At 53.9% G+C, this 25,776-nt stretch overlaps 1 protein-coding gene across 6 annotated transcripts in view; it reads right to left on the bottom strand.

Annotated features, from left to right (window-relative positions):
• Nucleotides 1-25,776, bottom strand: part of RNF220 (ring finger protein 220) — a 329,969-nt gene that overhangs the window by 168,964 nt on the left and 135,229 nt on the right. For 3 of the 6 annotated variants that reach the window (XM_043552504.1, XM_043552501.1, XM_043552503.1), the window contains exon 3: nucleotides 25,396-25,470. The exons of the other annotated variants lie outside the window; for them this stretch is intronic. In XM_043552504.1, the coding sequence (XP_043408439.1) occupies nucleotides 25,396-25,470 (75 nt within the window). The remainder of the gene's footprint in view (nucleotides 1-25,395; nucleotides 25,471-25,776) is intronic. 6 annotated transcript variants of the gene reach the window in all.

The following is a 25,776-nucleotide window of genomic DNA, read 5'->3' on the forward strand; positions in this document are numbered from 1 at the left end:
TCATTTTTCATTGCCGGCGACAGATACTTGGGCACGTGGCTGAGGACCGGCCCTCTTTACGGTCCGCTCTTTATGTCTGTGAGTGTGTGCGTACACACAGGAGGGTGAGGGTGCATCTCAGTGAGTGTGTGTGTGTGTGGGGTGGAATTCAGAGCGGGCGGTGACAGCTGTTCTTCCAATCAATCACAGTGTCGACAGTTAGGGAGGAATGGTGCGCAGAAATTGAGTTTGCCTCACAGGGGACAATTGAACAAATTAATAGACCATTAGCCAAGCAGTGACCTGAGAAATGAGGGTGCTCTGGCTCACTCTAGGTTGGGGGGAGGGAGATTGGGACAGGAGGTTTAAAATGCACAGCCCCTCAAATAGAGTTGGATTCGTATATACTCCAATGGTTCCCGCCCCCGCCAGCCCATTCATGTTCCTGAGCTGGGTTGATACAGCCCCTACCCAATTCACGCCACCACAGAACGTGCTGGGCTTGGGGGAGCCGAGAGCCTGTTACACTGAACACCCATCTCGGCTTGCAAGCCACACAGCACAGCCTCCTCCAAACCCGGCTCTAATGACTTCCTGGAATGCAGATTTTACAGCAGTCGGGAGCGAGCTGGGACACAGAGCTCATGAGGTTTGGGAAACCCACCACATGGCAACAGTAATTACAGAGATGATTCATAATAATAGAAAGGGTCATTCAGATTGCAGTAAAAAAACAGAGTTAAAAAAATTATGAGCTCTTGTTTCGGAGAATTCCCACAGAGCAACAGACAGTGTGAAAAAGTCCCGGACACCCTGGGTGTGTTTTAGTGTCAATATGGTAGTCCAGGGCCATTAATAAGGGAACTCTATTAAAAGGAAGGGAAAGATGATGGTTATAGCACCACACAGGGAGCCAGGAGACCTGGGGTTTAGTCCCAGCTCTCAGAGGGAATGTGATTTAATGGTTAGAACAGGCGGCCAGGAGTCAGAACTCTTGGATTCTATTTCCACGGCTGCCACCAGCTTGATGTGTGACCTCACGCAAGTCATGCTGCCTCAGTTTCCTCACCTCTAGCGAGGGCACAGGAAGACGATCTACTTCAAAGGGGAGTTGGGAAGTTTAACCCATCTTCATTGGCCAGGGTTTATAAAGTGCTTCAACCGCTGCACAAGGAAGGGGCTACGAAAAGAAAAAATCAGATCCTTTTTGAATATGAAATAATAAGCCAGTGCCCTTGACTGGCACCTCTTCTTGGAGACTTGGCATGATTTGCTCCCATTGTTTCCCAGCTGCGCACCCCTGTGAAGGAAGTACATTATTATCTGAATAGTTGTGTTTATAACATGACCTCTACTAAGGCATTATCCAGGGATCTGTAACAAATACTAAAAACACAATAAAAATCACTATGTGATTTAACCCCCCCCCCCAATATAATCAGTCTAACCTTTCGCTATTGAAACAAACAGGCTGCAGGAGTCAGTGACGAATTCACAATTACTGTTTCTCTGATGAATTTCTAATATATTCGTTATTTCAAGTGATTCAGTATTGCTTTAAATCAGGCTTGACTCCTGAAGACATTTACACTCATACTTAATTTTACTCACTCAAGCAATCTGTTGTCTTGAGAGAGTCTGATCATGTCTGTAAAGTTAAGCCTGTGTAAATGTTTTCAGGATTGGGGGTTTAGACCGTAAGTTCTATGGGGCCTGGATAATATCTTCCTAGATATTTGTACAGCTCCGAACACAAACAGTCCCCAATCTCAGTTGGGGGCACTACATCCTACAGTGAACCTTTCTTTCCACGTTTATTGTTAACGAGGGATTGATCGTGAATCGTTCTCTGCGCGTGCCGATATGCACGAGCCGAGCTGCTGTTCACCTGAGCTTGGCCAGGTAAGTGACACAGCATCTTTCTGTCCCCTGATTGGCTGAGCACACAAGCAGAGTTAAAAATCTGTTCACATTCATGCCAGTACAACAGGACCAGGTGAAAAGCGAACACCAGAGGGCGATGGAGAGTGGCTGGAGCAAAGAGAATATTAGCAGAAAAACTCCTTGAAGTATTTGCCCAACTCTAAAGGTAACAAGGCTGCAGGAGCGTTATTTCTCTTCTCGACATTTATGGGGCACAGACTGCACTCGGCACCAAAGCAACTGCATCCCAAGGGGCCGCTGCAAACCCCAGTCGCAGGGTGCTCCCCGTGTCACACGACTGCTCACTTGTCATTTTAAAGATATTATTTTAATTGTATGAAATGTGGTATTTTCATTTGAGGAACTGGGATCCCGTTGGCTCCACCAGAGATACTCAGGTCCAGATATCATGTGTGTTATATAAAAATACACACACACACACACACACACACACACACACACACGCACGTTACCTTTTTTTCTGAGAGCTGTAAGGGTTTCAATTACCGGATTCTGGGATTCAGTGCCCAGGGCTTTGTGGTGTGTGTTAGATTTATTAGAAGGTTTAGTATCAGTGGAGAATTCACGCATTTACTCCCAGGAGCCCAGCTTCCGTTCAGAGACCCTAAATCAAGACCTAAGATGGGCTATTGTCACTTACAGCATTAGCATCGTTAGCGCACTCGGGGGATGATTAATCACAACGCACATGCAGAAGCCCAGCCTCACCCACCCCCAACGCACGCACACTTCTGCCACCCCTGCCCGGATCCTGATCTGCCAGAGCCACAGCGGGAGACACAATTAAGGGCCTGATCCTGTGCGGTGCTCAGCTCCCACAGCTCTCACCGACTTCAGTGGGCACTACAGGTGCGCAGCGCTTCCCAGGATCAGCCCGGAGGGGTTGGAACAGCTCTGACACCTTTTTAATCGGCAGACTTTTATAAAATGAGCTGTTTCACACACTGGATGCTGGGAGGGGCTGAAGGTCTTTCTCCCCAGGCCGAGTGCTGATGGGAGCCTTCCCCCACTCGCTGCCTTGAGCCAGGGCAAAGAATTATTGTTCTAGGAGTAACCCTAACCTCCCCTAGCAGGACAAAGCTGTCCACAGGAATCCCTTGGCAATCTCCTCCTTCCCAAAGGGAACGTCAGGTCAGATTTGCCAGCAGACGAAAGAGCACAGGAAAGAGCCTTTATCAAACAGGGAGTCGGCTACACCAGGGAGCCCCAGAGAAGAACGCTCCCCTGGAAGAAACACTGAGCTTAGAAAAGCCCTGTTAGGTCATCCAGTCCCCTGCTGGCCTGGCGGGATTGATCCAAGCCCTTCTGGAGGTAGGTGAGTGCAGATACGCCGCACTCCCCAAACAGCTGGGAGATGCATCTTGCAATCACATCCTTCCCCTCTTATAACCAACTTCCTCTCGAGGATGCAATTGAGGCTGCAACCTCATCACAGGCGTGATTTGCACTGGCCTCTGGAATGCGACTGGCTGGCTACTACCCTTGTGTGGCTCTGTACCTCGCGATTTCTGGGAGCCTGAGTAGCTGAGGCTTGGGGGCAAAGCTTTTCCTTTGAAGCATTCCAGAGGAGACAGAATCACGCTCCTAATGAGAGAGATCCCAATGGCTTTTGTCTTTTTTCCAATACACTGTTACTTCCATTCTTTCTTTTTTAATTAAAACATCCCCAGCTGATTTTACAAGCTTGCCACTGCTTCTCTCCCGGTCTCCATGTCTCTCATATGCTTGAGTGCTAGTATTAATTATTAGAGCCAATTTACTGTTTATACTCTGATGTTTTAACTAATTACCACTAATGGCAGACACCAGTGGGCAATCAACTTCATTTAGTTCCCACTGCAAACCACTCATTACCATCTGAGAGAGCAGGAGAGAGAGTGCGAGGGAGGCTTGGAGGGATAAATAAAGACACAGTGAGATGGGCTGGTGCCTAAGACTTGTTATGAGCTATAGCAGCAGGAGATATTGTTGCTTCACACTGAATTTCCTGCTGGCAACATCCTTCTGGGAAGAGCCCAACATTCAGGAGGTGCAGATGGAGGGAAAGGAAGAGAAATCTGCAAGTGAGATCTGAATTCGGGTTCCTTATCAACACTATCTATCATTTGTATGAGAGCAGCAACAGAGGGCTCGATCAGAACTGTGGCCCCACTATCCTCAGTGCTGAGTGAGGGACAGTTCCCCCCGACCCCGAGTTTACAACTGAAGGGCCAGATTGTGCTGCTTGCTCACAATGGGGAGCAGTCACTCATGTGAGTAATGGGCTCACAATCCATCCCTATGTCTTTTGCATCCCCCCGAACCGGGGTCTCATCCTGGGGAGGAGGGATAGCTCAGTGGTTTGAGCATTAGCCTGCTAAACCCAGGGTTGTGAGTTCAATCCTTGAGGGGGCCATTTGGGGCAAAATTGGGGATTGGTCCTGCTTTGAGCAGGGGGTTGGACTAGATGACCTCCCGAGGTCCCTTCCAACCCTGATAGTCTAGGATTCTCCCCCTCTGCACATGATGCCGGCGTTAGCATTCCCAGCCCGTGCTCCGCACAGAGTCGCTGGGACCATGCAAGTCACACACCACATACCCTGAGGGCCTCCACGATCAAAGCTGCTGTCTGGGAGGAGGAAGGTACAGTCGGTACTGCAAGCAAAGACTAACTGGGATTGGAAGGCCCAGAGCAGGCCTCCATCACATCTAGAGCAGAAATCCCGTTTTGTTTTAACCACCCCTGGGGCTCGGAGTCAATGCTATCCTTTCCTTCACACAGAGCCAGCATCGAACCTGAGCCTAACCCACATCTAGATCTTCTAATGCTGTCTGGAAACCCAGGAAACCCATTAAGGAGCCTGCAGTCAACACACCCCAGACAGGATGATCCAACATCAACACAGGAGCCTACGATGCACTTGCCCTGGAGATGATACAATGGCCTTGGCCGGGGTCCTGCATTCTTTGCCGTTTTGGCCAAAGAAACCAATGCAGCATGCAGAGAAAGCCTGAGAGGAGGAATGCTGGCAGCAGAAGACAGGACACTGTCTCAGAGAGCATGAACAGGTGCTGCAGGGTGACTGTCTGCTTGGGAGAGGAGTTAGGAATTGCCTGGCCAGCTCTGCCAGGATCAAGCCCGCTACTGGCCAGCCCAGGGCTAGGCTGGGATGAAAAGCTCTACCCGAGGTGGTCACTTCGTCTGCTCTGTGATGCCGACAGGAGAGAACTTTGTGGGGTCAGCTCAGTATGGAGCATGTGGGACTCTGCTTTCCTGTCCCCGCCTTGCAATGGGATAGCGCTGCCCTGCTTGGGTCCTAGGAATGGTGCAGTCAGACCAAACCTCCACGCTGAACTCACAGCCTTCGGCAGCCCAAGTCTCTCGCAATCTGTACTAATCCGGTGCCTGGGAATGCACTGCTGGTGGGCGGATGTCCTGGCTAGGGGCAGCTATGGCTCTAATGACCTGCCTGCTCATTACCAGTAATCAGAGTCCTGTGCTAACAAAAGGGACTGCAATGTCTTAGAAGTTAATATTGCTCTGACGTGTGATCTTAGCATGGTTCCACCATAATACCTCAGCTGGGGATCTTAAAGGAGGGCAAGAACCCAGCTGGTGGGACTGAGCTAGCCACTGCATTTCCAAGGGGAACGGAGAGCTCCCTCTCTCACTCCCCCCGCCCCTCTGATTTGCTTGGTTGAAGCCATAAAACTTGCATTGCTTTGGAAAGAAGGGGGGAACCCCTCTGCCGTGGTGGGGATGCGGCTGGCCGTCTCCCGGGGTGTGTGTTATAATTGTGCACACATCTGAAATGTAATTGCTGTCAGCTCGCTCCAGTCTCGCGGTGCGAGGCCTTTAATCTCTCCCACCAGACCCATCGGCCCTGATATTGCAGCTCCAGAAAGGCTGGTTTTATGTACTTTAACCCCGCGACCTTTACAAATCCCATCATTCCAATCAATACGTCTCATTAGCGTTAGGTAAATGTATGGGACGGATGGGGAGCCGGGCTGGGAGGAGACCCCAGAGGGTGGGGTGGAGAGAAATCCAGTGTGCCCATCCTGTTGGCTAATAGGGCTGACTACTGCCACGTTCCCAGGTTGGGATCCTGATCCCCAATACCCACACGGCCTGAACCCCGGTCCGATCCAGCGAAGGGGGGCAGCTAATGCAGAGCACGAAACAAGCTCCCTGCCAAGCGAACAGCAGAGTCGAGAGCCCAAGTTGTTAACCGGACCAAGCTGTTAAAGTCATTTTTTTCCTCTCCTTGGGAAGCAGACATATGTTTTACAGTTTTCCACTATGTCAACTAAATGAAAACATACCGGGTCCTGTAGCAGGTGATGGGAATACAAGGCCGGCTGCATCGCAGCCCCCGAGCCCTGGGCAGCCTGCACCCCCTTCCCCTTGGGGAGGGAGGGGGGAAGGTGGCCTTGGAATGGAAGGTGCTGGCTAAGATGGCTCCTGGAAATGGCAAGACAAAGCAGTGGAGTTAAAAAATGACCGGGGGCGGCGGGGGGGGCGCTGTCCAGTGGGAACAAAGATCTCAGTCCCTGGCTGGTGTAAATCAGCAGCATGTCAATGGAGCAATACTGGTTTCCACCAGCCGAGGATCTGGCCCAGAGATTCCCATGGGGTGAGGGACACCTTAGACCAATATGGCACCTTAGACCAAACATCAACAAAGCCAGCACATGCCACTGCTACACGGCGCAGCGAGAGCCTGGGACGCCCATACACATCTGAGCCCTGAGAACGCTGGATCTGCCAGGCTGGATCGAACCACTGGTCCATGGGGCACTGGTCAATATTTGATGCTTCACAGAAAGGAACGAGCCCATAATGCAGCTGGGCAGATGCGCATCCTGGTGACAGGCAGTGGGAATTGCGACCCCTGCAGGCAATCAGTTCACACCCCGAAGCAGGGGGTTCACTGGCTCTTGCGTAATTGACTCAGCCTGGACAGCTTCAAATGTTATCACTGCTCATAAAACCACCCAGCCCTCCTCCGACTCCTGCTTGAGCACTTGACTCCGCGACCCTCCTGCAGCAGTGAATTCCACAGAGGCGAAGGAGCAAATGGTCTCAAGGGTGCATCCCACATGTGGCTACCACCTTCCGTGCTACTCAGGGCACGGCACTGGCTGCTGAGAGAGGCCAGTGCCAGAGGAACTGGGTTCCCCTTTCCCACCTCCACCAGGCGCAACACCGATCCAAAGGCAAGGACACTGTCCGCCCTGAGCCCGCTTATTACATGACATCTCTTGGGCGCTGGCAGAAAGCACTCTGCCCTCGGGAGTTCCCGCGGGCGCTGGCGGGCGGAACAGCAGCTGCTGTCGAGCAGCGTGGCACCCCTTCCCTCCCCCACGCTGGCATTAAGCACCTGGCACTCCTTCACCCCGCCAGCCTGCTCCCCTGCCCCTCAGGAGCACACACAGCTCAAACACCCACCCCTTCCCAACTCCGCCCTTCCTGCCCATCAGCGTCCGGAAGCTGCACTGGCATCACCGCAACGGATGATTCTCGAGCCGGGTACCAGAGGGTTGCGTGAACAGCCGGACACTCAATGCAAAACCCTCCGCAACAAATTCAGCACCCGATGAGGACACAAACCAGGAGCAAGTGTTCCTCCTCCCTACCCTCAGTGGATTGAGTGACTGGCCTGGCTGGTCTAGCGGTGTGGGCTTTGCTCGGAGATCAGCAGGCAGATCATCCCCCAAACCTACTCCAGGAAATCCCACCCCAGCCTCAGCACAAAACAGGGGCACTCTTTCAAATGGGGATCGGGACCCAGGAGACACTCTGGCCTCCTTCCCCCCAGCAGCGCTGGCCCCAGGTGCAGAGCCAGTGCAGGGTGCGTTACCTTAGAGGTTAGCTAGGTGGTGCGAGCACACCCCTGTGGGTGCAGCACGTTCCCGATTGTGGGTTAGAAATTCCTGGCATCAAAACACTACGCAACGTGGCCCAGGTGCTCCGGCCTTATCGGTTATTGTTACACACCGCCAGCGTGCTCCGCACTGGGCAAGGCCCAGAAGTAAAGGCGGCCCTTGCCCTCGAGCGTTTGCAGTGTAGCAGCTGTCTAATTATCACAGCATATAACATTCACTGGAGGTGTGGGGGAGCACAGAAGTAGTTCTGTAGGGTCTGCAAAAACAATGGCTTCAAACATACAGGAGAGCTACGGTCCTTAAAACAAAGATCAGTGCTTCCGAGAGACATTTCTCAGGGCTTGTCTACCTGGCAACTTTTCTCGGTATAATGTTGCTCAGGGGTGTGAAAAAACACCCCTCCAGAGCGACAACAGGTTACACCGACAGAAGTGCCAGGAGAGCTTCTCCCACCAACACCGCTCCTGCCCCGCCTGGAGGTGGTTTTATGATGTCGAGGGGAGATCTCCCTCCCGTCGGCACAGAGCAGCTCCATGAGCGATCTCGCAGCAGGGCAGCCGCATCAGTACAGCTGTGTAGACGAGCCCTCAGACTCAAACAGGTTTAAACTATCTCAGATTTGGGGCTAAATCACCCTTTAAACCCCGAGGGCAGCAGCTGAATCTGGTCTACCCTTGCCCCATATGGATCAGTTCTGACACCTCCTTCTGCCCACAACCCCGTCTGATGCTGGCAACTCTCCTCTCCCCGCTGCTCTGTTTGTCTCGGCGCTTCGGTGAGATCTCAGACTGTTGACAAGCACTAAACTCCAGAGCGGCCAGAAAACCATTTAAGCCTTAATCCCCCTCGGCTTTAGCGAGATGACTGTGCAGCGCGGGCTCTTAGCACAACACCTGTCGGGCGGCAGAGGGAAGGAAAAATTAATAAATCCACTGGCCGGCCAATTTCATTTGACCTGACGCTGCTCCTCCTGGAACTAGATGAACAGTTCCCGAGGCGCCTCTCCAGAGGGGGAGGCTACTCAGACATGCTGCACCAAGATGCCATCCCACCGCCGCCACTAACACCAAGCTGAGAGCAAGCAGCAAGCCTCTGCTGGGACTGGGCTCTGCCCTGGGCCTGCAGGGAGGAAAAGTTAAGCCCCAGCTTCAGAATCATCCCCCTCCAGCGACATAACGAAAGCTACAAAGCTTCACAAAGTTCCGAGCAGCCTGCCTCTGCTCCCCCTAGACCAATCTGCTGTGTAGTGCCATTTGGTCCTGATCTGGTGTCTCAACTGTAATGTGCCCGTCTCACCACGCTGTACGTGCCTTGGGCCAGGGGCCTTGTCCCGCCCCTGGGGAGCACCCTGCTGGAGTGGGGTGAGCTGGGTTCCTTCTGGCTGGTGTCTCACCCCCAGCAGTAAAGGCGCTTCAGGAAGGATTTGGGTCTGCAACTGGCATGTGGATGATCATTCTGATGCTGGGGCATCAATCCCCATCCCATTGCCGTGCTGGCTGCACGTGGCTAACAGGAGCAAGGTGGAGTCGATACTTGTTTTCGACACTCAAGTCAGCAGTGACACCAGGTGCAAATTATTGACTAAATCACTCTTCAGAGCAGCACGGCTCTGATTAGCGTAACTGGTCCCTCGCTGGCAGGCTCTGCACAGAGCCCAGAACTAGGAATCCAAGGGCACCTGCCGGTGGGCTTGTCCTTGCCTTAGCTTCCAGGGAGCTGGTGTGTTGGGGGGAGAAAAGAGGAAATGTGGATCCCCATCCAGATGACTGTCCACCCAGCAGGTCCACTTGGACGGGTGCAGATCTCAAAGGAACAGATCCGTGAGACTCAAGGGCCAGCACGCTGCCTTGTTAGTATTCAGAAGCCAGCTTGGCAGCACAGAGCACAGCTTTGCTCCAGAATGACAGATTTAAGCCCGGCAGGGCTGCAGAGGCTTGGCAACCTCGCTATTAATAAACAGGCCTGTTCTCCCTCTACAGCACCCCTACATCTACGCTCTCAGGGACCAGCTGGGCACACATGGCCTACGTAATATCCAGCCACTCTGTACCAGATGCATGCTTTGTCTACACTAGAATCACTGGAGTCGCTCCATCAGTGACAGCAACACCGGGTGCACTAGTGTAGAGAGAAGAACACTGGCGTTTGCTCACCGTGTCGCGTAGCCCTGCTCTGAGCAGCAGGATCAGAGCGCCAGGGGGTGGTCTGTGCTAGCCCTGGCAATGGTGTGAGGCTTTTAGAGAAAAAGGGTCTCATGTAGCCCCAGTCCCGCGCCCATCGCAGACAGTTGTATCCATTTCACATGTGGAGGGGTGATCATTTACAGCCACGATTTCCCCTGGGGAACAATGCAAGAGTGCAGAGCATTAAGGCCCCCTGCCCGTGTCCCACTGTTATCTTTGATGAGCGATGGGATTGCTACAGTTATCATAGTTAACCTTCCTGGACTCATCCAATTGAAATAAACTTTGCCGAAGGAGAGATACTGTAGACAGGCAGAGATAGACGGACCCAGATAGAGTGGAACAATAACATTGCTAGATATTATCCATGTACCTGTATTGTCAGATGACCTTGGAATCCCAATCAACAGCTGCTAACAAACTATCGGATAGTGAAAATTAGGGTTAAACAACCGCTGTCCAGTGATACAGGAATAGAATTATAGTCTGAAAAGGCCTGATGTGACCCTCTTGTCTGACATCCTGCATAACAAAGGCCAGGGGATCTCAGCCAGCCACTGCTGCAGTGGAGGGAATTGTTTCTCAGGACAGTTACAGGTTTTCTTCTTTTGCCAGGCAAGGAGCTGCACTCAGGAGCTTTCACGGGCCTTCACAGCGGCCTTGAAACTGGGAGCTAGGGTCCTGAGCCAGCCAGACCTGGAAATCACCTCTGGATGCCTGTGGTGGGTGTGATAACTCCGACACCCCCCGACATGTGATTCTAGAAGTGAAAGAGCTGTCTGTCTAGCTGGGTTTGCACACTGTGCCCATCACCATGGTATCTGGGCAGCTGAAGATCCAGTTTTCAGTGCAGGATTGCTCCCTGTGTTTTCCAGTGCCTTGCCCAGGCTAGCTTTAAAAGCCCCCAAGGTATGGGGCTTCCAGCCCTGCCCCAGGGAGAGGACTTGACAGCCTGACATATCTTACTATCAGGAAGCTTTTTCCTCTGCTGAATTTGATCCCACCCACTCCTGGTTCTATCCCCATCCCTACCCTAAATATTGCCTTTGGGGTGACCCTTCAGGGCACGCTCGCCGCCAAGGGCCATGAGGTGGTTACCACCCAAAGGCCTGTAAGACGGATGATTTGCATCTCCCATTTTCTTTTTCTCCAGCCATCCTTCCCACCAGCTAGCTGTTCTACCCCGGAAGGATGCAGTGAAGGGGAGAATGTAACCCCAACGGTCAGCCCCCAGAAGGGAAGGTGATGGGAGAACCAGACATGGTCATTACAGAAGAGAAGCGTCTGATGTGCTGGGAGACTGGTCCCAATCCCAGAGCAATCTCTGTGTGGGTTTGTCCCTGGTGCAGCCCCCCTGCCTCGCCTCAGTGCCCCTTGGTGGAGCTCAGCCCCCAGCCCCTGCCCAGCCCAGCACTTCAATCCCAGCCACTACAATGACAATGGTGATAAGAGATGCTTATCACTCCTGCTGGAGATGGATTTGAAGCTGAGCCCCTCCCCACCCTCGCTCTCCCATTGCTCAGGACTCCTGAATGGGACTTGGATCATGCCACTGGTTCTGATCCATTCAGGGCTATTATCTGCAACCTCCCTAACAAGCAGCTTCAGTTCCACCCCTCTTGGTACAGCTGAATCACAGGGCTAGGAGTCAGGACTCTTGGGTTCTATTCCCAACGCTGCTATTCACTTGCTGGGTGACCTTGGGTAAGGCACATCCCGGCCCTGTGCCTCAGTTTCCCAGGGTGTAAACAAGGGAGAATCCTGACCTCCCTGCTGGGGATGGGGGTGGTGACAGTTAATTCCTTAATGTTTGTCCAGCAGACGGTGGGGCAAAGGATTGTCACCGTCGGAGCATGTTACAAACTCGTTAGCCTCTACGTGAGGCAGGCACCATCCTCCCTGGTGTTTGCCACTGGGGGACCAGAGGCACAGAGAGAGAGGGCAGGAGACATCTCCGAGGTCCCTCCATGAGTGAGTGGAGAGCTGGGACCTCAGGACCTGCAGGGACTTGGGAGCTCTGTGCGCTCTGCACTTCAACATGGCGGGCCTCTGTTTTCAATTCCTCTGAGCTGATTCTGCCTCCTGGACATCCCTGGCTTGACCCCCCTGAGCATGGGCGTAGGGCACATTGATTCAACCTGGCTGCGGGTCCAGCGTGGCGGGCTGCAGCAGACACTTCCAAACAGCAGTGCTGGGTGGCCTTCCTCTAGGAAGTTTATGTCTGTGGTCCCCAACTGTGCCATATTAGATCGGGGGAGAGCATGTCAGAATTCCCTCCCCGCCGTCTCTCCAAATTACCACCCGCCCTTTGAAGCCAAGTCATCGCTCCTCGCAGGGAGCTGTTTGGTTTCTCTTATAAGGAAGCAGATACTGTACAAAAGGTTCACTGAGGTTAGGAGTGAAATTAACAAAGCCTTCCAGTGTCTCAGACTCCCCTCCCTCCCCCCACCCACTGCAGAGATTCACAAGGAGAACTCAGTTCCCCCAGCCACCAGCCTCAAAACATGTCTGATTCCCTGCTCGGCCCAGCCCTCAGAAACCCATGCAAGGCAAGACTTCCATCTTTCACTTCCCTGTTCCCCATCCCCGTGATGGACAGAGGGGTGTTCTGCATGGGAGAAGTGTGTGTGTGTGTGTGTGGGGGGGGTCAGCTGAGGTAGGCGAGTGCATTGTGCCAATCAAAAGGTAGAGAAAATCGCCCACTCAAAGCTGACCTGGCCACCAGGTCATTCCAGCTCACCAGACTCTTGTCTTTAGCCCAGGGGTGGCCAACCTGAGCCTGAAAAGGAGCCAGAGTTTACCAGTGTACATTGCCAAAGAGCCCCAGTGACACGTCAGCAGCCCCCATCAGCACTTCCCCCTCCCTCCCCAGCACCTCCTGCCTGCCGGCAGCCCTGCTGATCAGCACTTCCCGCTCCCTCCCCATGCCTCCTGCCTGCCACAATCGGCTGTTTCGCAGTGTACCCGAGGCTCTGGGATGGAGGGGGGAGGAGCAAGGGTGCAGCAGGCTCGGGGGAGGGGGTGGGAAGGGGCAGGGGCCGTGGGGTAAGGGGTGGAGTAGAGGCAGGGCCTGGGGTTGAGCAGTGGAAAGTTGGTTCCCGTAGCTCCGGCCCCGGAGTCGGTGCCTGTACAAGGAGCCGCATGTTAACTTCTGAAGAGCCGCATGCGACTCCAGGAGCCCCAGGTTGGCCCCCCTGCTCCAGCCGCTTAGCATGAATACTACGCACTCGCGTAAGATTTCCAGCCATAGATCCCAAAGCACTTGGCAAAGGTGGGGGCAGGATCATTAGACCCATTTACAGATGTGGAAGTTGAGGCACCGAGCAATTGCGAGTTGCCCAAGATCACGTGACAGGGCTGGTAAAAGACTCCAAGAGTCAGAGGCGATGTGTGTGTGTGGGGGGGCGGGGGGGCAATGCAGGGTCACCTCCCCACCCCCAGATTTGCTGCTTGGCTTGTACTGAGCATGCTCAGTAACACGGCGTGAAGCCGGCTGCCCTCACTCTGGCCCCCCGCCCCGCAATCAGCAGGCACAGGTGGTCTCTGCCGGGAGTCCTGATGCGCAAGTCACTAGAGCATTGCTGGCTCCTTTAAACTTGTCACCCAAGGCCAGTGAAATCCAAAGGGCTCTTGACACGCTGCCGTCGAAAGTTCTCTCTTTGTTTCGGGTTAATACAAGAAACACAAGGCGGCGGCAGGGAAAGTGTCCGAACAATCAGCACTTGTGTGCTGGCAAAGAAAGGCAGCTTTGTGCTGGCTGGAGCATTCAGGGCGAGCTCAGGGGTGCCTCGGGATGGCACCGCAGGTACCCCAGCTGGGCCAGTCGGGACAGGGTCACGGAGACCGGCCTGTGCCGGGCCCAGCCCCTGGCACCGTGTGTTACCGCCTGCCTTTATTCATGGGAATGCCGCCTCTGTCTTTGTGTTTGTTGGTTTCTGCTCTGCTGCCCCGCCTCACGCCTGCTATCGCACCATCCATCAGCACTGCCAGCCCCAGCGATTCCAGGGCTCTGAGCCTTGACTCCCAGGGGGGTCAGGACTTTTTGTGGGGAGGGATAAGTGCTTTCCCTTCTGGCCAGCGGTTACTCTCTCCAGTCTCCCTGCCTCCCCAAACCCTGCCGCAAACCTCCGCCCTAGGACAACAGGCCCAGTGGGAAGGCACATCCCACGCCGTCTGGGCAGAGCTCCCCGGAGTGTGGCACCACCCCAGGGATTCAGCGTGAGTCCATCTCCGTGGCCTCTGGCAGGGAGGGACGGCCCCATTTGAATTGTATGTAGAGAGGGAGTGAAACTGGGCGAGTAAGCCCAGCTCCCCATCTTCCCCAATTTAGAGGCGTTTGGGTGCAGAGCTCTGATTTGGCCCAGTCTAGAGCTAGAAGTTAATCACAAAACCTGAGCTTTCCCTGAGGCAGGGGGCCGCTGCTGAGGATAACACAGGTCCTGGTTCTGCAGCTAAGGGAGAGATGGCCTGTGTTATTTTTCAGTCTGTCTGATCAACTCGGTGTCCCGTCGGCTGACTCTCTTACCATTCCTACACTCCAGGTTGTCGCCCTGGCCTCCGAGATCCCAGGCGCTGCACGGGGGCTCTGGGACTGGCCCAGAAGGGTCAGGCACCAAGCTGAGATCTGGAGAGGTGAGCAGCTGCAGATCCCCATGCCCAGGCTGCAGACACCCTGCAGTTCTCAGAGCCAGGTGCATTATTACATAATCTCTTGTACAGCACAGCATGTTCACAAGAAGTACAGTAAGCCCAGCTAGTAATAATACTGGGCAGGTATGTTGCACTATTCACCCATTGGCCTGGATGCACTTTACAAAGGTGGGCTCACATTACTGTGCCCATTACACAGATGGGGAAAGTGAGGCCCAGAAAGGGGCCATTGCACTGTGAGTCAGTGGCGGTGCTTGGAATAGGACCCAGTAATCCTCACTCCCAGCTCCTGTGCTAACCACTGGCCTTGCAAGCAGGATAAGGAAGGGAAAGATTGTGCAGGGCGGTGGAGTCGTGATTTTAAACATCTTTTCTAAGAATGCCTCCACCAGGAGGTGGCGCCCTTTGGGGAATTTATGTGAGTGCCTGGTCCCTGAGCACAGGGATGCCCAGAACTGACGCCCTCTGCCCTGGCACCAATGGAAAGGTCCAGGAGCTCTGGTGGATCATCCATCCTGGCTGGAGAGTGAACTGGGGCAAAGTCACACCCAGAGGGTCGGGTGTCCTGGGCAGGAGTCCAGAGAAGGGTGTATGGCAAACAGGATGTTACAGCACTGGAGATACCGATTTACCCTTCCGAGAGTCAGGAGGAGCCTGGGGCTCCCACGGTCGGTCTCCCCCGAACTACCCCCTTGCCAGGTCCAGGTTGCACTGCCAATGCTGATGGTTACCCAAGGTCTCTGCAGAATGGCATGGGCTGCTGCCCTGCAGGCCTAGGCTAAGTTGGTGGGGATAGGTTGGCAATCACAGCCCATCGTCAGACAAGAGGTGTCCTGCTGCCTCCCGACCAGAGCCAACTTCCACTCGCTATCGGATGCTCCACAGCCCTGCTTCCCACACACAGACTCGTACCAGGAGGGAAGGGCGAGGGTGGGGGACTCAGGGGAAGCTGGAGAAGCCCAAAGGAGACACCATGGGGCAGGGACCCTGAGTCCCTCCTGCAAGAGGTCCTTTCCTTGAAGTCTCTTCCTCCTCCTCTCCCCTGGCCCCTGCAATCCCAATCCAATAACAGAGACATCTGCCTCACCTCTTCAATCAATACCCAGCTCTTAATAGTCCTGATGATTCGCAAAAAACCATGGGCATTAAATGTTAATTATATCTATTTGGATTCAAAAAATTTTATTACTCAAGTTAATTATAGCCGGAGTCGTAAAAAGGTGCAGAGCAAAAGGGCCACTGCCTTGCCAGGCCTGAGAGACGCAGCCAGAGAAGACTAGGAAGGGGGCTGCTCAAAGCCCTTCTCGACTGGCTTGGACACGGACTGTCCTGGTATGGGGAGGCCGAGCTTGGAGGGGGGGTGTTTTTTCCAGCACAACATGCCGGGTGCAAAGGAAGCACACACGGCCCAGAGAGACAGCAGGGAAAACCCTTCCGAACAACGCCCTGTGTCCCCTGGGAGAGCCCGCGGGGGCAGCATGGAGTCAGTGGGCGAGGAGAGCTTTTCCCATCCGCAGCAAGGAGGAACCGGGGCTCTCCCAGCAGCACAGAAAAGGCTTCTAGCCCTGTGCCCCTCCTTGGTGCTAGCCCGGGAGCGGGGAAGGGCTGAGCTGCCACAGCTCCACTGACCGCACAGCTGGACAACATGATCAGCGGTACGGGGGCCTGGGCCTGTTTTCTCTTGGGGGCAGCAGGGCAGGTACCCCAGGTAGCCGAGGCTGGGCCTGCACCAAGCCCGGGGGCCTCTAATTTACTGCTTTCCTTTTACCGTAAAACTAAAGGGGAAGGTGCACCCTTTAATCACTGCCTCCAGGGCCCCGCCTGAAACCACCCAGAGACTGAGCGAAGGCTAGGAGTTAATGCGCCTTCCGACACCTCTTTATGATTCACGGGCCTGACCTTGAGCTATAAACTGCTCAACCTCCCTGACACGCCGGCAGTATTTACAGCCTACAGGGGCCGGTACACACACAGCTGTGGAGACGGACGCACGCCGCCATGTACCTGCCTACAAATACCCACGTGCACACACACAGGGATGCATGTCCACACACATACACCCGGGCACATACAAACACCCAGATGTGAACATACAAACACACATGTGCGCACATGCTGCAGTGCCAGCAGAAAAGCAATGGGAGCCATGCTGGAGGCGCTGAGAGAGAAGGGGAAGGTAACACAGAGATCTCCCCCTGCCTGCTGCTCTGGGATGAACCTGGCAGGACAGAGGGGCAGGGGCTCTGGCCACTGGCAAAGCAGTGAGGCTGCCAACTCGGGGAAGGGAACAGCCGCTCTTAACTCCCTAACTAGGGTTTGACACTACAGCCATCAACATGGGATCTGACCCCCTTGCTCGGAGTCTCTCCTGTCCCCAAGCTAACTGGCCCCCTGCCCTCTGAAACCCAGTGCCCTCTCACTTCTCCCTCTGCAAGCCCATTGCGCAGGCGCTGCCCTGATTACCAGGGGGGCCAAAGTCCGTACACCCAATGCCCACAAGTCTGGGCAGGTTTTGTCTCTTTCGTTCAGCCCTCAGCACCATCATGCCAGGTGCCACTGAGTTCATCGGGCTGAGTTCCCAGCAGGGACTCTACCCGCTGGGGGGGAACTGAAACCTCCTCTGCATTCAGATATGCAGAATCAAAGGCTGGTGACACATCGCCAGGCCGGGTACAGCTGGGGAGGGCGTGTTAGCGTGCCTGCCAGGAGCGGAGCTCAGGTAGCCAGAGCTGAAGGGCTAGAACGCTAACTAACCTTGCTGCTCCATCTCGGACACTAAGCACAAGGTCTGTGCTACATTAGAACTGAACAACCTCTGTCCCCTTGGGAGAGATACAGGATTCCCACCGGTGTGTCCGCCTAGGACTTCTCCTGGGCATTCCAGCAGCTGGGACGCTAAACAGGAGTGAGGCCAGCTTTACAGAGCCCTAGGCATACTCAAGGTATCTTCAAAACAGAATAGATGTGCTGTCTAGTGGTTAGAGCAGCCAGGAGACCTAGGCTCTATTCCCAGCTCTGCCCGTGATTCATTACTTGATCTTGGGCAGGTTACAGCCCTTCCTTATGCCTCAGTTTCCCATCAATATAATGGGGAGAATAAAACTGACCCATCTCGTTTTAGGGGCTCAGGAGGCTAGGAATAATAATTGTAATTATTAATATTAGATCTTGTGTTAGTGAGTTAAGGAACGTTGGTGAGGATGGTCAGGTTCAAAAAGTGCCTGGAGTACTTTAATTTCCACCTTCACCTGCGTGGCGCCCTCACAGTGCCCCCGGCGGGGCCCACACCCACTATCTGCACAACTCCGAGTGGGGACCAAACTCAGAACTTTCTCGCAGAGAGGTGATCGATCACCTGGGATCTGTCTGAAAGGTAACAGCCAGCCACCCCACCCAAAAGCCCAGAAAACTAAAAAAATAATCCCTCACGTTTTTGTTAAGTTTACAGGTTGTTGGAGGTGATTTTTGTTTTGTTTTGTTTTCCCCTCCTTACAAAACAAAAGAGGGAAAAACTGCCCTTATCTCGGAAAGCAGAGTTCAGGAAAAAGCTACTGGTCTTTTGGACTCAGTAAGTCCCCTCGGTAGCCTTGCTTGTCATCTAGAATTTATCAGCCCAGCACAGATCTGGTATAATGTGCCATATAACTAGTGCATAAACAAACTTCAGCATGATAAATGCCTGGCTTTGAAGCCATAAAGTTATTAGCTAGTGGCTCTTAGCTACTGCTTAGCATGGGGCATGTTCTTTCCGTTAACCCCTGACTGCCCACACTGCGCTTACCAATCTGCCGGCCCTGAGGAGGTCTCTGAGTCTGGAGCGGGGGCGGGGGACCACTGTGAGACTAAACATGGCGAAAAGACCCTCACCTGGCCTTGCAAACCTGCTCCCAGGTTTGGCTGGGACAGATGCCCTGTGCAGAAACTTATCAGTGCACTTTGTACCTGCCAAGGAAAAGGCTGAAGACTGAAAGGAGGAAAGCACTGCCAGGGAATGAAGCCCTGGAGAAGCTGACATCCTGATGCACCTCTCACCTTTCTCCTGCAGCCCCAAGGAAGCCAGTGGAGAGGGGAGGCCTAGATTGTAAGCGAGCTCTGGTCTGACCCATGCACCAAGAACAGGTGGCTTTTCAGGTGGCTCTGTCCAGGTTTAATCCTCACTACTCCCGACCAAATAACGGTGACTACCCAACACTCAGATGGAAGCGCATCGCAGACATTAACCAGCAGAACCCAGAAAACCACTGTCCGCACTCCTGATCAGACAGAGACACCCTTAAACCAATTCCCCAGCAGCCAACCCTTTGGTGAGCTCGCTGTGTCGGCCAGGCCAGGGAGAGGCGCAGACAGGAAACACAAGGACGAAGGGACAGCCGGGGGCAAGGAGGCCAGGTTCTCTCTCCAGCACTACCACGGATTTCCATTAAGTGAAGCGCTGATGAGGTCTCTTAAGCAGAAGGGCCCTAAATCATGGCTCTTGTTCTTTGGATCAGCCGGAAATGGCCAGGAGACGAAGTCACACTAGACTTTAAAAATCCCCACGGTTAGCAGCACCAGGGCAACGCCCCCAGAGGGGTGCTGACACAGAGGAGCACAGGCCTAGACGCTAGATGACGCAGTGGTTAAAATGCCGATGGCCCCTCGGGGTGTAGTGGAAACAGCTGCATTCGGTGAACCTGCATGCTCAGCCCTCGCAGTCACTCCATGGGCGGGGTGACCCCGGGGCTGGCCAGGAACTGCTCCCCCAGCCTTCCCTTCCTCACTGGAGGCTTAATCAAAGGGCGAATGAATTGCAGAGCGAGGATGTGGGTGGAAGCTCAGTCGGTTTGGGGACCTCCTGTCCCCATTGTGGGGAGCCCTTGTCAAATGGTAAGTCCTCAACTCCCAGGCCACTTCTTGATCCCCGCGGCTGGGCTTGGGGAGGGAGATATGCTCGCGGCTCTTTGGAGCGAGTACTCCGTCGGGCCCAGTAGGGCTCTGCAAAGCACAGAGAGCGGAGGTACTTTTCCGGGCACCCTGCTAGCTCAGCCAAATTCCATGCAAAGCTAGCTGAACGCAGACCTATGCACTCCAGAGCACAGCCCATCGTCTGGATGGAAGTCACCACTGGGCAGTTCCCGACACGCAGCTCGATCCAGTTGCCCGATCCAGGCTCAAGCCACCACTGTAAAGGAATTGGGGAGGCGAGGGGGGGACAGAATCCCATTAAACGAACTTCCTGTCCCATCTCTCACCAGACCCTGCCCCACTACTGAAGAGCATCAGCATCTAGGAGCTAGGGCACTTAACTGGGCATCAGGACACCTGGGTTCTATTCGCTGCTCTACCACCAACCGCTGCATTCCCTTTTCCCTTGTCTATTTAGACTGTAAGTTCTTTGGGGCTGGGACTCTCCCTTACTGTGCACGTATCACACGTAGCCAGTGAGGTCCCAGATCTTGGTTTGGGGCTTGCAGGTGCCACTGTAACACAGAGAGCAGCCATGGAGCTCCGGCAGCAAGGTATTACAAGAACCGGAACTTTTCAGACTCCCTAGGAACTGGCCAACTGCTCCTTGGTTCTTTTTTTTTTTTTCTTTTCTGCTGGAGCAATAAAAAAGGAAAAATCAACATCCAAATGATCTTGTTTATGGTGACTAAATAAGCTGCATGTGCTTAATCCGTTAGAGTTTAATGAATTTACGATTTGCTTTGGAATTTGACAAGGGCCGTAAAAGAGTAATTAACATTTATCAGTGTGTTTTTTACACACATCCCCACCTTCCTCCCCAACTCCAAGCGGCATTGGGTATCGGGGGGGATATAAAAGAGATCAATTAATTTTTAATAATCTCAGGGAAAGATTGTAGAGTTGAGGTATGAACTCAGGGAGTGTCAATAAATGTGCCAAAGGTTGGCCTGGTATCTGGGCTTTCCACCACCCCCCTTCTTCACATGCTGCTCAGAGGGAGGTAGATGGCAGTGGGGGCAGGGAGTGGGGAGACAGACTGCTACTTCTATCACCACCCCTGGGCTTGGCTCCCTGCTCCTTTGCCATTTATCACACTGCGCAGTGGCACATTTATCATCTCACTCAACACATGCTCCCTACCCCAGCTGCTCCGGGGACAAACCTCTGTGCCCCCAGGATGTGATGGGAGAAAGCAAACTGCCAGGAGAGCTGGTCTCACTGCCTTTTCTCATTTAATGCAGGAAGGGGGGGTCAATTTGAAGGGGGAAACACAAACACAAACTCCACCCACAATCCCAAACTCAGCCCAGTCTCAGAGCAGTTGAACATTTCTGCTACAATGATCAGAGTCATAAAAAATGTCACTGCTGCTATAGTCTCCATTATCGTTACCTGTATAAATATTCCACAAGACAAGCATTATTCCATAACCATCATTAGGGTTCAGAGTTAATGAAATTGAGATGACTGGGAGATGCTTACACCCCACTTCTGATCCAATCTTTGGAGGTGCTGAGCATCCTCAGCCCCCCTGGGACTGTTCTGCTACAGCAGAGGAGGGGTACCAGACGAGACAGGCAACTGCTCTTTCCTGTGCAGCCAGGGGCAAGAGAGTGGAGGAGATGGACCATTGGTCTGCTGTGGACAACTCTGACCTTCTGATGCCCAAATACCCCACCTTGCACAGGGCAAGCCCTGCATTACAATCCTCTCTGCCCCGGCCTGTAGCTCTGCTCGGCGCGCCCAGCACAGCCTGGTGAAAGCGGCTGCTCAGAGCAGGGTGGTGATTCAGGAGCAGCTCGAGGGGCCATCAGGGGTCACGCCCGCTTCCTGCACCAACCCCGGGCCAAGCCAGGAATCTGCACTTCTGGAGACCTAAACCCAGGCAGCCCTTTGGAGCAGCTCAGCTTTGAGCCCGAAGCACAAGCCCCTTCCCCGTGCACGTGTGTGTGTGTATGGGCTAGTCCATCCCCCCCTCCTCCGCCCCCCATGTGTGGGAGGAGTGGAAGGGCCCTCTTTGTGTATGCGGGGGAGAGAGAGAGAGAGAACAGGGCCTGTGGCTGGTCTGTGGGGCAGAGGGTCCTGGAGACCCACAAACAAATGCTCGGGATGATGAATTCCCAAGAGGCCTGAGACTGTCCGGGCATCTGCTCTGGACAGAAACAAATTTTCCCTGTCGAATGTAATGACCCAGAAATAAGCAATGAAGAGGGGTCTGGAGCCAGGGGGTCTGGAGCATCTCTCCCCTGGCTGCACCCAGCCCGAGCACAGCGCCTGCGTGAGCAGCTTCACCCCCTTCCCGTGGCTTGGACTCCTCAGTGCCAGGAACCGCACCCACGGGCCGCTCGATGGAGCAGACGAGCACTTGAGACGTGATGCTGGGCAGGTGTGTCTAAATTCAGCTCCCTCCTGTCTAGCTGGATGGGTGTGGGACGGGAGGGCTGGGCGGGAAGGAAGGCCAGGCAAAGTGGAAGATAAAAACCCCACCCCCGGCCTGACCCCTTTCCTCAGGCCAGCTGGGGGACTGCGTGGGCTCGGTGGGATGCTCTGCTCAGCCCCTCTCTGCCTGCGGGTCCCCTGGGGTGCGAGGCTGAGATGACTGAAGCCTGCCCAGGTTCACAGGAGAGATCAGGGGTGGGGTGAGGTGAGGTAAACTCTTTTATTGGACCAATTTCTGTTGGGGAGAGAGACAAGCTTGCGAGCTACACGGAGCTCTTCTCCCGGTCTCTCTTCTCACCAACCAAGGCTGGTCCAGTAAAAGATATCACCTCACCCAGCTTGTCTCTAATATCCTGGGCCCAACACAGCTCCAACAACCCTGCAAACAACGGGTTGACACTGGACAGTCCTGCGACCCCCGGCAGGGTTCCCAGCTCCGGGAAGTGCTGGCAAAGCTCCTGGAAGAAGGGGTGGTCCTAGCGCAGTGACATGACAGCTTGCCGCAGCACCGGCCGCTCGCAGGGAGCAGAGCCGAGACACCACACAGGGAAGAGGGAGCTCAGCTGGGAGAAGGCCCCCTCAAGGCGTCAAAGCTCTTGGGGAGCAGGGAAGAAAGCCCTCACTCCTTGGCTTCCTGATGGGAGAGCACCAGCTCTCAGCAGCCTTTCAGGGCCAGGCTCTCAGCAATGCTGCACCCGGGCCTGCCTCAGAAGGAACTAGCTGAACCGGGCTGGGCCTTGCTCGCCAGGGGAAGTGCCCACCATGGTAGGCAGCTGACCCCACTCATCACGAGTGGAAAGGGAGAATAAAGATGACCGCTCCGACTCCCAGGGTGGAAAGGGAGTCAGGTTCCGGAGGATGGTTTCCTGAGCAGGGCCCAGAGAAGGGGTGAGGCCTGGCTCTGGGGAGGAGACATTAACAGCTCAGCATCATGCTCTCCCCTACTCTAGGGCCTTCCCTGTGCAGAGCTCCAAGAGCTCTAGGGAACTGGATGATCACAATGATATTATCATCCCCATTTCACAGAGGGGGAAACTGAGGCACAGAGGGATGACAGGATTTGCTCAAGGTCATACAGGGAGTCAGTGGCAGAGACAGGAATAGCCCTAGTAGACCTGACTCTGGCTCCCCTGCTCTCATCTCTAGAGACCCCTGCCTCCCAGCATGGGGTTCTCTCTACTGCATTACCCCAGCTTTTATTAGTGAGAGTTGTTGGCCAAGATGTCCCTGACGGCACCCAGAGCCAACCCACCCAGAGCCAACCCACTGAGTACCCAAAGCCCACTTAGTTGAAGGGTCAGCACAGCTTTCGTTCCTGTTCATTGCTCAGTGGCTACTTGAGGATGGGGAGAGTTTGTCTAGTGATTAGCGCACAGCATTGGCTGCAAAGAGCTCGGGACTCATGTGAGCAGGTCACTGCCCTGCTCTGTGCCTCAGTTTCCCCATCTGTAAATGGAGATAACGGTATCTGACCCATCAGAGGCTGTGTGACTGGCTAAATGGGGCATGACAGGGACCCTCGCCACTGCTGCACCCCTGGCTGCAGCTACCTCCCGGCAACGGCTGCTGCTAGCAAGGAGAATCTGCTCACTCCTGCCTGCAAGGGGTCAGCTGTTTCTGTGTCAGTCTGTTTAAACATCGTCTCCTCCCCCGGAGACCCCAGAGACCTTGAGCTGGTGGGTGGGATTCCAGTGTCTCTGGAATTCATCACTGCATCTCCAGAGCTTATCGAAACACAATTTGGACAAGGCACCCAAAGGAGAGGAAGCCTGATGGAGTGGATTAGAGCAGGGAACTGGGAGCCAGGACTCCTACTCTCAGCTTGGGAGGGGAGTGAGTTCCAGGGGTTGGAGCGGGGGAGAGGGCTGGGAGTCAGGACTTCTGAGCTCCATCCCCAGCTCAAGGAAGAGTGTCAGTCTAGTGATTAGAACAGGTGGGGCTAGGAGCCATGACTCCTGGGTTCTAGTCCTGATGTGCAGCCTTGGCCACCTCACTTCACCTTTTGTGCCTCAGTTTCTCCCATCAGGAATATGGAGATAATGATACTGCCCCGCCTAGCCAATGGCCAGTTGAGGCTCCCCACTGTGAGAGCTCCACTCAGGACATGTGAGTTTAAACGGCCACAGACAACCCCGTGAGCACTGGGAAATTGTCGAGTCGTGCTGAGGACTGGCCATGTTCTTAGGGTTTCAATTGGGCCACTAGCAGGTCAGGGAGCCAGGAAGAGGACAGGTGTTTTGCTGCTTGGGTTGGGAGCAGGGTCTGCCCTCCCGCAGACTGCCAAGAGCCACCCTGATCTCTCCTGCCTGATCCCTCCTGCTGCAGGCTCCTGGCTGATACCTCAGGGCGGGGGAGGCGGGGGCGGGTGGACTGCCCCAGGAGTGAGAACCCTAAGGGAGCTGGAAGGGGGGGATCTGGAGGAACCCTTCGTGCTAACTGGAGGGAACAGAAGCGACGAGAAAGGTGGCGTTCCATGGGGAGCGGGCAGGGGTAGGCCAAGGGACTCATCTTTAGTGCTCCAAGGGGAAAGTGCAGAGAAGGGAAATAGAACGAGGAAGCCAGCATTCTGGGCACAAAGGGTGGGTCATGGCTCTGGTGCTAGCTCGGGTCACAGGAGAGCTGGGCTCTGTTCCTGGCGCTGCTTCAGATGCCACGCATGACCTGGGGCAAACCAAGTCATCCCTCTCGCTGTGCTCCACCCATGAAATGGGGCTGCCTTCCTGCCTGGTCTCAAGGCGGGGGCTGGGGGGGGGAAGGGGGTGTCCACGCTCTGTTCCTTGATGGCGCAGGAGTGCTTAGATGCTGCAGGAATTCCCAGGATTCAAGAGGATTTGGATACTATCAAATGGACAGAAGTGCTGTGATGAATCCGTCTGTGTCTGTCCTTGCACTTGGTAACACAGAACACTATTCAGATGCATTTTTAGTTTGGTCTCTTTCTGTTTCCCTTCTCTACCAGTCAACTAAGACAATGTTTAAACTAATAACAAACTCCTGCCCAGCCATTTTGCAGGGTTCTTTGACTCCAGACATGTTAGGATTTTGATCGTGCTTTAACTATGGTTCCCTTTATAAGTAGTTTACAAAGGGTTAATAAAGGATATTACAGGCATGTTACAGATGGGAGTAGCATGTGTTCTACATGGCTATAAGCATATGGAGGTGCCATAGTGAGTGATAAGCTATGATTATAATAAACCTGTGACCTCTTGGACTCTCTAACGATAGATTAACCATTAATTAAAACATCTATTAATCATTATTAACCTCTTGTAAGCTATTTATAAACGGAAGTACGACCAGGAAGTGTCTCTTTGTTTCTTACTGTTTTCAAGTTTGTCTAAATAACAACAACAAGAAGAAGAATAAAATAATGAAAACTTACAGAGGGGAAGAGTTAAAACCATACGGTGGGTGGTGGTCGCAGACGCTTGTGGCCCTCTTTGGCTGTCGCTTCTATCTGGCAATCAATTGACAAGAAATTGAGATTATGAAATATTGCAACTGTGACTGGAGCAGGAGGGTTTAGTTCCCAAGTTCAAGGAGAAATTGCCACTTTCATGTTGGAATAATTAACAGTCCACATCAGCTATTTTGAAAAGGAGTGAAAGGGTTCCCTAGCTATTAACTGTGCTTACCAGGGAGCCAATGACACCTGCACATATGGGACTTCTGGGAAACTACACACGAAGGGGGAGTTTCCCCAATGCACAAATCCCATTGACCTTCACAGGTGCCCACGGCATTTGTGCCTGTGAAAATCTCT

Source organism: Chelonia mydas, chromosome 8 (genome assembly GCF_015237465.2).
Source record: "Chelonia mydas isolate rCheMyd1 chromosome 8, rCheMyd1.pri.v2, whole genome shotgun sequence".
Taxonomy (NCBI): Eukaryota; Metazoa; Chordata; order Testudines; family Cheloniidae; genus Chelonia; species Chelonia mydas.